General features: G+C 40.9%; 1 protein-coding gene across 1 annotated transcript; it reads left to right on the top strand.

Moving 5' to 3' along the window:
* Positions 1-201: 201 nt before the first annotated feature.
* LOC145404694 (glutamate receptor 3-like) lies at positions 202-11,615 on the top strand. The gene is made up of 5 exons (XM_080276247.1): positions 202-322; positions 1,019-1,236; positions 2,588-2,695; positions 5,996-6,147; positions 11,249-11,615. Exons 1-5 carry the CDS (start codon positions 202-204, stop codon positions 11,613-11,615), a joined length of 966 nt encoding a protein of 321 aa, XP_080132373.1.
* Positions 11,616-12,352: the final 737 nt, after the last annotated feature.

The following is a 12,352-nucleotide window of genomic DNA, read 5'->3' on the forward strand; positions in this document are numbered from 1 at the left end:
TCAGGGGTTGAATTGACATGGAACCGAGGAAAATTAAACAAGTGTCACCGACGTCAAAGGAATTAATGACATTCGTTCATTGATCATAATATTTAATTCTCTTTTATCTTTTCATTGTTTCTTGTCTTCTTCTCCTGCTATCTCCTGACCTTTTCCTTCTTTTGTGTTCCCGTGATCTTCTCTTCACTAAGGCATGTGTGGATGGCTCTGGGCGGGATATGGGTGGCGATGGGCGTTGGTGTGGTGATGGTGGCACGATCTTCCCCTCAGCTCACCGTCTACAACTACCTATTCTCTTTCGCAGGGGCCTTCGCTCAGCAGGGTGAGACACTAGGGAGGTGGAGGTTAAAGCACTGCTCAGAGTCATACTGTAAATGGAACTGAAACTTTAGTAACACCTCTTCCGTAGCGATTTGCTATTAATCTTACAGCTTGCTATGGCCTTACACACTGTTACTAGTATCGACAAAGTTTGCATCAATAATGTGCAGAATTATGAGGTGTAATAAACTCAGTTAATAGCAGATGAGGAAGAGTTACGAAATTCCCATGCCAGCTACATTACGGTGCTTAGCTGTGTACTTAACCTGCACGGGATTCTGCATAATGACAAATATCAGTATAAGATTTTTTTTTTTTTTTTTTTTTTTTTTAAGCTAAGGCCAGTATCTCACCATCGGTATTCTGGCAACTTTCCCTGGCAACTTCATCCTGGTGATATTCTGTTGGCAACCTTTCAAGAAAAGCTGTAACATGGGTCATAGCAGTCAGAACTGCCGAGGAAAGTCGCAAGCAACACCCAAAAAAGTGGCCGCCAAGACCGAGTTTCCTGGGAAGTGTTGATAGAATAACCGCTGATGCGAAACTGCCTTAAGCTTCATTAGGAGACAAGTCTGATAAGCCATATACAGTATATATATGCATTCTGTCAGTTCATACCTCCCTTTACTCTGTGCCACAATCAGTATCATAAATTTTCCCCATTCCATTATTATCTCCACATCCCTTCTCCCCATAGGATCGGAGGTAGAGCCAGGGTGTGCTCGAGGGCGCCTGGTGTTCCTCTCAGTGTGGGTGGGGTCGGTGCTGGTGTATACATCCTACACAGCCCGCCTCACCTCACAGCTGGCCGTTGTCAACACACAGCCCCCCTTCAACACGCTCCTGGAGGCCCTCACCACCGCCGACTACCAGATCATAACACAAGTCGGCACGTCATACATTACAGCTATGGAGGTAGGTGGGGAGAGAGAGAGAGAGAGAGAGAGAGAGACGGACGGAGGGACAAACAGATAATCCCGTTCTATATTATCTTTATTTACACAGCTGTCCAATGTCTCCTTAGGTCATTTGTCCTTATCTGCCTGCTTTTTTTCGTCTTTTACATTATATATAATGTTGTTTTGCCCTTCCTTCTCCAGTCCCTGTCTAGAAAACGTAGTATACTACTACTCTGCTTTTTAAAAGTGTGTGACATGCAAGTATAGATTTTTTAGGTATACAGTCAAAGAAACAAATACCCTCCCAGTTTTGTCTGAAGAAAATTTATAGGTGGCAAAATACAGTGAAAACTCTTATCTATACTAGTGTGTGTTTCATAATAATGGTTCGATTTTCTCGTTATGTATGCGTCGAAAGTTGGAAAGATACACGTGACTCTGTGCAGTCAGGGACAGAAGTTGGTCTGATATTCCACTGCAGCCTCACACATAGGCCATGTCCATCACTATCTTCCCTGACACATAAAAAAGAATCATCCTTGGGAAGTGACGCATAGCAAACCTTCCTCAGCTTAACAAATACTGTTCGGCTGAGAAAAATAAGGAGCATAAGAGTGTGTGCCCAATACGCCGTAGATTTCCAAAGTCATGCAGAATATTCAGCTCTCAAGTTGTGGGGCCACCACAGCACCTGTTGTTGTACTTGAATTTAGTATTAGTTTATTTTGAGTAGGCCTTGACTTCACGGTGGACATCGGGAAAAAGACAAGACGGGAATTAAACTAAGTGGCTTTGCAGGAGCTGGGTATTTGTCTTCTCTCTGTACTCTCGCTCAAAAAAGAATCGGTGCACACTTCACGTGAATGAATCTGACACCACAGACGACAGTCTCTGGAAGATGTCTGATGACTCTACCCTATGTTGGTAAACCTGCTTTCTTGTTTCATGGGTGTGTCACATATCGCTTGACTGTGACATCTGTGGACGACATTGTAAACAAATAATGCATTCAGATGATAACAGATGAGTATTGACACATAACGCATTATCTCGATCATTTAGGATATCACTGGGCCTCTCCTGCCCGATACTCTTTTGATCTTGTGTACATTGCCCCAAACTGTGCTCTTTTTACTCTAGCGACCTAAAATTGCCATCTCCCGATCCTGAATGATGAATTATAACAACAGATAAACTCTAGAATCTTGTACTCTTCACGAAGAAGAGCTAAAGGAAAGGTGTAGAACCGTGGTATTGTCCTTCTCTGCCGCTGAGCTACGTGGAATAAGCTGCAAAAAGAGGAGGATCTGGGCCAAGGTAAAATAAAAAGAGTATAATCAAGAATACAAAACCTGTCTCCGAACCAGAGTTCGCGAGATCGAGGCCTGCAGCTGCTGTACTCGCGCATACAGGCCGACCCATCCCTGCTCTACAAAACAGACATCGGGGGCCTCAGACGAATGGTGAAATCCAAGGTGGGTCTGAGCACGTCCTGCGTATTCTTGTCAGCTTGGAAGACTTTCTAGCATCTCTTCCTTAGCGATTTATTTTGCATACTACTTAACATTCTCTCGTGTGCTATTCTTGTATTTTTAATTGGATGTAGATTACATAAATAACATGCAAAATAATGTAAACTTGACATATGCCGAAAACGCCTAAGAAAGAGGTGTTAGAGAACCTCCATAGGTGATGAGCATACGGGTGTGTCTTTCACCCCCATAATTATGCAGAAATATAGAAAAAAAAAATGTATTGTCTCGTTTTTTTTTTTTTTGAGGGGGGGGGGAGGAAGAGGCCGATATAACGAAAAATTATCATCACCACAACCACCATCATCATCATCCAGGTTTTCCATGTTCACACTGAGAACGGAGATCCATAACAAACGCACATTATATCACTGAAGAGACTAACCAGATGGGAAAGGAAACCTGTACCCTTATCACTATGAATGTTTAGTTTCAACAATTGTTACTTTTAATATTTAGAATGGATGATGATGATGATGATATGGCGATTTGTTTGTCAGATAAGTATTTGTTAAGGTACTTGGAATCGGTTGGTTGGTTGTGTTATAATATTAATAATTAAAAAAAAAAAAGCAAGAGCTTTATCAAAGGTTTGCTGAAGTCGAGGTACGTAACGTTGTGTTTTTTCTCCATCTGGGGCCGCAGACACCTCAGAGGTAGATGGTTACTAATTCTTAAGATAGAATCGACCTTTCGTGAACCCAATCTGCAAAACTGAAACTCTTCAATTCTTCTCTAACTTTTTTTTTTTACTTTATAGTTTTCCTACTGTTGATGTAAAGCTTATCGAAATATAACTTGAGATTACCGACCAATCCCCCTCTGAAAAAAAGTTAGTACGTTCTATGTTTTCCATATGTCTAGTATTGCTCCCATGTTTAGTGGTTATTACATTAAAAAGTATGGTAAACGGTTGAGATAAGTCTTATATACGCCATTCAATATTCTATACATTATTTCATCTGGCCAAAGAAATTTCTGTGGCTTTAATTTAACGATTTCTTCCGGTACACACTCCTTACCAATACTTATTATACTGACAATACCTGTATTACAAATGCTCAAATTAAATACAGATCTCTTTTATGGGAGCACGCAAAAGAATTTCTACGGTGAACACTTAGAGAAACAATAATTTAGAAGGGAGCAAATTACTTTATCCTTACATGTGATGCAGCAAGAATCGGTCTTGATGGCATTATCCTTTCTTTTATCCGTATTCTCCTTGGCAGAAGATTTTGTAGAACGTCTTTCCCATCACTGTTTTTTCGTATTACTTCATAATATTCTCTTACGTATTACTTGTGTCTCCTTAAAAGTATTACTTCCTATAACCCAGGAAACCATTCTCTGCGTTGAGTGGCAATCGCTTAACAAGCAATTAAAAGCATGATGGCTAGTGTGACTCTAAAGAATGAAAGCGCTCCCATTGGATGTGACCTTCACGGGTCGCAATAAGAAGGAAGGTTTGGGTTTATAATTTTCTTCATAAAATAGAAGGAAACAAAAGATTAGACTCAGCAAAATGTATTCTGTCCAGACGAGAATTAACGAAAATAAAGCCAAATTCAGTACTCATTCATTCTGAGATACCTGAGCACATTTCCCACATGATAATGCTCAGGAACGAGCACCTGGCCATTTCAAAATATGTTTTTACTGATTAGGCTAGCCACGGATCCTTAGACTCCTTATGGGAGAATAAAGGATTGAATTACACAAACACACACACACACATACACACACACACACACACACACACACACACACACATCATTATATATATATATATATATATATATATATATATATATATACATATATATATATATATATATATATATATATATATATATATATATATATATATATATACATATATATATATATATATATATATATATATATATATATATATATATATATATATATATATATATATATATATATATATATATATATATATATATATATATATATATATATATATATATATATATATATATATATATATATATATATATATATATATATATATATATAAGTAGGAGTTCTTTCGCCATTGCTGTTTGTTTTGGTTATGGATTATGTTATGAGAAAGATTGTAAGGAGAACAGGTGCAGGAATTAACTGGAAAGATAATAAGAAGCTGATAGATTTGGACTATGCTAATGATATTGTACTGATTTGCGGAAGTATTTACGAGATGCAGAGGGTGCTTGATTGTCTGGTGGAGGAAGGAGAAAAAGTGGGATTGGTAATCAATTGTGGAAAGACTGAAATTATTAATATGAACGTAGAGAACCAAATCGATTGTGTAATTTGGAATAATGTGGTGAAGAATGTAGAAAACTTTAAATATCTGGGAACGATTGTATCATCTAATGGATCATTAAACAATGAAATTGAGGAGAGGATTAGACAAGCTTGGCGAGCTGTTGGAATGTTGAAATCTGTTTGGAATAATAATATGCTTTCGGTACATACTAAAGTGAAAATTTACAGGTCCATGGTTAGACCAATTTTAATTTATGGGCATGAGTCATGGTACAGTACAATTGCAACAGATCAGAAAGTATTAAGATTTGAGAATAAAATACTGAGATGGATTCTTGGGGTAAAGTGGCATGACAGAGTTACAAATGAAAGAGTGAGGGATATTACGAGAGTGGAACCAGTTAATGAATATGTGAGACTGTCTCGCTGGAAGTGACTGAGGCACATATACAGAAAAGAAGGCAGTTTAATACAGGATGTGCCAGAGTGGACTGCTAGAGGAAGAAGAGGTAGAGGTAGGCCGAGGGAAACCTGGTTGAGGACAATGAAAAAAGAAGCAGGAGAGGAATGTTGGTGGGACCTGAAGGAGATGGCAAGAGAAATATTGGTAGAGAGAGTTCATCGAGGCCCTATGCATCCCGTGGGGTGCCACAGGAAATTATATATATCTATATCTATATCTATATATCTATATCTATCTATCTATATAGATAGATAGATAGATAGATAGATAGATAGATAGATATAGATATAGATATATATAGATAGATAGATAGATAGATAGATAAATATCTATATATATATATATATATATATATATATATATATATATATATATATATATATATATATATATATAGTTTTCATCAGATTTCACATTAATATAATTTCAGGTACACCTGTTTTATGTATTTGTTTATTTATCTGATGATATATAAATTGTTGCATTCCATTTATATTTGGCAGCGTAAGGTTGGGTTGCTCCAGCTACAGAGCACCATCGACTACCTGCTGAAGGGTAACTGCTCCTATACTTGGGTGGGACAAGACTACTTCACTGAGTACCTCTACCTCGGCTACAGGAAAGGCCTCTCCTACGCAAACGTCCTATCTGCTTAGTGAGTTTTCAGTTATTCCGTCTTTTTTCCATCGTGTGTATATTTTTGTCCTTCCTTCATTCCAATTACGAGTATTTTTCAGTATTAGTCAGTTCAGTCCAATCATGCGTATATATATATATATATATATTCACAAACATTTCCTCAATTTTATGCACTACACCACACGCACTTTACATTTCACACAACGTATCCCACTACGTTACAGGGGTTGGCGCCAGCAGGGTCATGCGGCCAGAAAACTTTGCCCCCGCTAGGCCGCTACCTAGTGGCGGCCTTTTGGGGGGAGGCGTGACGGGGGTTCTGCCGGCACAGATCATGGGTCCAGGGCGAGATGGGACTCGAACCTGTGCTAGAGGGTACAGGGCATTGCGGTTCCCAGGCTGCCGCTTCCGCCCAATAGAGAGGGGTCCGAACCTGAGAGTAGCGCCCAAGGAGGCTGCCCTATCAGTGGGTGTATAATGGCGGGACAGTTGCAGTGCCAAGGCGCGCTTGGAGGGTGTCCCTGCAGCTGTCCTGGCGGGGTGCCCCGAGGCCTCTACCACAGCAACTGGTAAGCTGATGGGCTGGTAGTCCCAGGTCCATTGCCTGGACCTGGGACTGTGCAGTGAGTGGGGCCTGTGGTATGTCCACCCCCTTTATTAATACTGACTATGACTAAAAATAAGTTTCAAAGCAAGCCTGAGGACATTAAATCGCCCATGGGGATGAGGGTGGGTTCATGGAATGTGGGAAGTTTGAGGGGAAGAGCGGGGGAAGTCGTTGAGGCATTCAGTAGGAGGTGGGTGGATGTGGCGTGTTTGCAGGAAGTCCGGTACAGGGGTGGATCAGCCAGAAAGATTGTTGGGAAGGACTGTTGCTATAAGTTGTTTTGGCAGGGGGGGGGGGACAGGCGGATATGGGGGTGCTGGTGTGATGGTTGCAGAGAAATGGGTGGAATATGTTATGAATGTTATGAGAGTAAGCGATAGGATATTGGTAGTGAAAATTCTGGTTGGTGGAGGCGGTGGCTGAGTCGGTAGAGAGGCAGGCGGCCTGCAGTCCTGATGGACCCAGGTTCGAATCCCGGCTGGGGCGGGGAACAGTTTTAGGATCTGAATTTCATAAAAAGCAGGCTTTCCTGATCTACCAGATGACCGGCCGACATGTCGTAAAAATACCCCCGGTAATACCAATACACCAGCCCTGTATGAGACAGCCCTAGTATGTATTCAATGTGGACGATGAGTGTTAGCGCCGAAGTGGTGACATGTGGAGGTGTAGGAGGACTACTGGGCCTTGGGATAGGCTACTGCCCCCGAGATATAGGCCCTGAAGCCTTTGCCCAGAGTCGGACACATTAAAATATCTATCTATCTATCTATCTATCTATCTATCTATCTATCTATATATATATCTATATATCTATATATATATATATATATATATATATATATATATATATATATATATATATATATATATATATATATATATATATATATATATATATATATATATATATATATATATATATATATATATATCGGCATATGCTCCACAGGCAGACTTGGATGAAGTAGAGAAAGATGGATTTTGGGATGACTTAATACGAGTAGTAGGTGGTATGCGGGATGATGAGAGAGTGGTTTTGGGAGGGAACTTAAATGGTCATGTAGGTGAAGCAGCTCAAGGTTATGAAGGAGTACATGGAGGATGTGCGTATAGTATAGGGAATGCGGAAGGGGAAAGGATACTCGAGTTTGGGGAGGCAACAAACATGATTGTGTGCGACACACATTTTACGAAAAGGGAAAGTAGGGTAATTACGTATGAGTCTGGGGGAAATAGCAGTCAGATAGATTATTTTCTGGTTAGGAGGGCTGATAGGAGGTTAGTGAGGGATATTAAAGTTATAGGAAGTGAGGAGTGTGTGCAGCAGCACAAACTATTGATTTGTGATATGGTGCTTAAGGAACGAGTGATGAAAAAGAGGACTTATGTACCCAGGAGGAAAATATGGAAGCTGGAAAACCAAGCAGTAAGGGATGCCTTCTACAGCGAGATGAGGAGAGTGGTGGCTGAACAGGGAGCCGTAGACAGAGGCGTTAATGAACAGTACAGAGCCCTCAAGAACAACCTCTTGAGAGTTACTAATGTAATATGCTGTTGGATTAGAGGCCCACCAAGACATAAAGGAACTTGGTGGTGGGATGAGGGTGTAGAAGCTGCAGTTAAGGAGAAAAGAAGGCTTTTCCGGGAATGGAAGAAGGGTGGTAACGAGGAGGAATACTTGGCTGCCAAGCGTAGGGCTAGAAGAGAGGCATACAGGGCAAAGTCTGAGTCGCAGAGACTTTTACTTGATAACTTAAATCATGGGGAAAGGAAAAATATGATATTTAAGGTGGCAAATCAGATGAAGAGGGATAATTGGGATATTATATGTGAGCAGTGTGTGAAGAATGATGAAGGAAGGGTAGAGGTGAACAATGATGATATTAAAGATGCATGGAGAGAGCATTATAACCGGTTGTTGAATGAGGAGTCTGACTTGGACAGGGAAGGTTTGGAGCCGGCAGGTCCAGCGTTTGGCCCTTGGCCTTTGATTGACGCTGCTACTGTGAGTGAGGCTATAGGCAGGATGCAGGTGGGGAAGGCAGCAGGTATGTCGGGGTTGACTGCCGAAATGTTGAAGGCCTCAGGCGATATAGAGGTAAGGTTGGTCACTTACTTGATAAATATGGTTATATATGAGTGTGTTGTCCCAGATGATTGGTTGAAGAGTGTAATTGTAAATGTATATAAAGGGAAGGATGATGCCCTGGAAAGAGGAAATTATAGAGGTATAAAGCTCTTAAACCAGATAATGAAGGTAATGGAGAGAGTTCTAGAAGGTATGATTAGAGAAAGAGTGAATATTGATGAGATGCAGTTTGGGTTTATGCCAGACAGAGGGACCACTGATGCCATATTCATTGTTCGACAGCTTCAGGAAAAATATATTGGGAAGAAAAGGGATCTGTATTTTGTTTTTGTTGATTTGGAAAAGGCCTTTGACAGAGTCCCTAGAGAGGTGGTGAAGTGGGCAATGAGAAAGCTTGGCTTGGAGGAGTGGCTGCTTAGGGTGGTTATGGCTATGTATGTGGGTGCTCGCATCCAGGTAAGAGTGAATGGAGATTTGAGTGATGAGTTTTCCGTGAACATAGGTGTGCATCAGGGATCAGTTTTGAGTCCCATGTTGTTTACCATGGTACTTAAGGCCCTCTCACGTGACTTCAAAAACGGACTCCCGTGGGAGATGTTGTATGCTGATGATTTGCTGTTGATTGCAGAGAACGAAAGGGAGGCGGAGGAAAGATTTAGGAAGTGAGAGATGGTATGGGGCATAAGGGCTTAAGGGTAAATGCAGATAAAACAAAAGTGATGATATCTAGGGTTGGTGGCGGTACTGTCAAAGACGAGGGAGAGTGGCCATGTGCAGTTTGCCACAAGGGCGTGGGAGGTAATTCCATCTTGTGTAGTGTTTGTGACAAATGGGTGCACAAGAAATGTAGTGGTATCAGAGGTAGACTGCGAGATAATGCTGATTTTATGTGTGCGGCGTGTCGGTGGAGATTGTCAGGCGTGAAAGGACTGAACTTGCTGGTGAGTCTCTCGAGTGTGTGGAGGAGTTTTGTTATTTAGGAGACATGTTGTTGGCTGGAGGTGGGGCTGGAGCTAGCTCTGTGGCTAGGATGAGAAGTGGTTAAAACGTTCAGGGAGCTGTTGCTTCTCCTGACACTGAGAGGACTCTCCCTACGTGCTAAGTGGTCTTTGTATGCAGCATGTGTTAGGAGTGTAATGCTGTATGGTAGTGAAACCTGGGCAGTAAAGAAGGAGGATATTCGCAGGCTCGGACGTACAGAAAGGACAATGATTAGGTGGATGTGCAGTGCATCCCTGCGTGCAAGGCTGGGGGGGCTTGGTCGATGATGGAAGAGTTGAGAGGTAGGATGGGACTGGAGTGTATTGGTGTTGTGATGAGGAGAGGTAGATTGAGATGGTTTGGGCATGTGGAGAGGATGGGGGATGATAATTGGGTGCAGAAGGTGAGAAGTGTTAATATTGGGGGTGGGATTGTGAGGGGTAGACCGAGAAAGGCGTGGAACAAGGTCATTAAGTGTGACCTCAGGGTTAAGGGACTGAACAGGGAGGCTGCAATAGATTGTGCAGCATGGAGAGCCGCAATTAGGTGACCAAGGCCGACGCATGCAAGCATGTTGGAGCCTTCAAAAACGAAAAAGAAAACGAAAACGATATATATATATATATATTCTTACTAGCTCCATAAGTCTTTCTCTTAAATACCTACATTCAGCACATCTCTCAGCCTCGTATATTCCCTCGTTCGTTATCCACCATTACCGTATCAGACATATGTCACTCGTAATCGATATCACGCGATGAACACATATCACTGAGCATAACTTTCTGCAGATTCAGTTCATTACCTGTGCTTCAAACTTTAATTGATTATCATCCCTTCGCATTAACTCTTTGACAGCTAGATAATCTCGTGATTAAACAAAATTTATCCGATGTCTGCTTTAATACAATTCCTAAGTATAATATGAATTAGGAAACTGTTTCTCTAGGTAGTTTCTTAAGTGTTTGACTGTTAGGATTTCTAAAGTGTTTGACTGTTGGGATTACCTTCAGCTAAACAAATTCATCTGATTTTAACATGAATTTAATACCTAAGTGGATCAATTGCAGTGAAAGAGTTGATATTTATGCCACTGAATAAGTCCTCGTGAGATTTAGTCTTGTTTTATGTTCTTTTTTGCTGCTAAGTCCACAGAAATTGCTACCTAACAAAGCTGTGTTGACACTTTGCCTCAGTTTCCAGTAACGTAATCTACCAGTTTTACGGAAAATGTTGTGATATTTTGAAACACATTACCGACATTAACTAAGAACTTATTGTATATTACCAACTGCAAACAAGTAATGCTATTTTGCAACACTTCACCAATATTATAACAATTGTATTTTACCAGGTGTATAAACAAAGTTTGTGATATTTTGAAGCTTATCGCTGAAATATAGCAAGAAAAATGTTCTACATTCCCATTCACTCCAGCATCGTGCGAGCCACCGACGTCGGGATACTGCCCAAGCTGCGTGCCAAGTGGTGGGGCCACGGCCAGGCCAACTGCGGGTCGGCCACCTCCTTCCGCGAGCTAGGGTTCTCCAAGACCATCTCGGCCTTCGCGCTGCTCTTCATGGGCGGCTTGGTCAGCGTCGCCTTTCTCGTTGTTGAGTACTTCTGCCATCGCTTCGGAGTTTGGCGTCATTTGGGAAAAGTGTTTCAGTCAAGAGGATCCAGGAGCAAACGACGAAAGAAATATCCAACCATAAGGGACCAGCAGCGGACTTTCATGTACCAGCCACACCTCAGACACTTGCCGCACACACACTCACCGTTGTCAGAAATATCTGTGCACTAGTTTGCAATAGTCTAAGATTAATATGATTCAGTTTACAACCAACGTATTATCTGTGAACTCATTTACATTTGACAAATTATCTTTGAACTGGCTTGCATCTGAACTAGTTTGCATTAAACGAGAATCTGTGAATTGGCTTCCATTTAACAAATTGTCTATGAAATAGGCTGCATCTGATAAAGGAGTGCGTTGAGGTGGGTAAGATGCGTTAGATCATCCACCGATATCTGAGATCAGGGGGTGTTTGACTTCAGGTAGAGGACAATCATCTCTTTTTCAAAATAATTAAATACATATTTGCCTCCCCTGAAAAGCCTCTTCAGCTAGTTTTAGCTTCTGTTTGCCCTTACACATAACTGTTATTAGCAATCTTTCATGTTAATCAATGTTTTTATTTAAAACTATCTTTTCGTCAAACTACACCTGTTTTACCCTGTGGATATGCGTAGAATTCATGTTGTCTATGATACATTATTTATCGCCTTTCACAAGTACCCTTTAACTTCCCAATAATTCTCATAACCTGTCCACTTCTCCATTCGATGTAGTCATGTGGTTTTAAGACTAAGAATGCGCTAATCCAGCTCAGTGTCTTCAAAAACTGTCATCTTGGAATAAAAAAATAAAAAAAAATAAATAAATCGTGAACATTGAGTCGGGTGCCAAATAAAACTACGGTATATTCTAGTTCTATATGCACCATGAAAACTAACATCTTACTCTCAGATCATCGGCGT

This window comes from Coenobita brevimanus, chromosome 64 (genome assembly GCF_032717465.1).
Source record: "Coenobita brevimanus isolate Jiangsu-jjx chromosome 64, ASM3271746v2, whole genome shotgun sequence".
Lineage (NCBI taxonomy): Eukaryota > Metazoa > Arthropoda > Malacostraca > Decapoda > Coenobitidae > Coenobita > Coenobita brevimanus.

Excerpts from the sequence above, each read along its gene's own strand:
- LOC145404694 (XM_080276247.1), top strand. The coding sequence starts at position 202 with ATGGCTCTGGGCGGGATATGGGTGGCGATGGGCGTTGGTGTGGTGATG. Across the intron at positions 1,237-2,587 it reads CATACATTACAGCTATGGAG|AGTTCGCGAGATCGAGGCCT; the intron begins GTAGGTGGGGAG and ends TCTCCGAACCAG. Across the intron at positions 2,696-5,995 it reads GACGAATGGTGAAATCCAAG|CGTAAGGTTGGGTTGCTCCA; the intron begins GTGGGTCTGAGC and ends TATATTTGGCAG.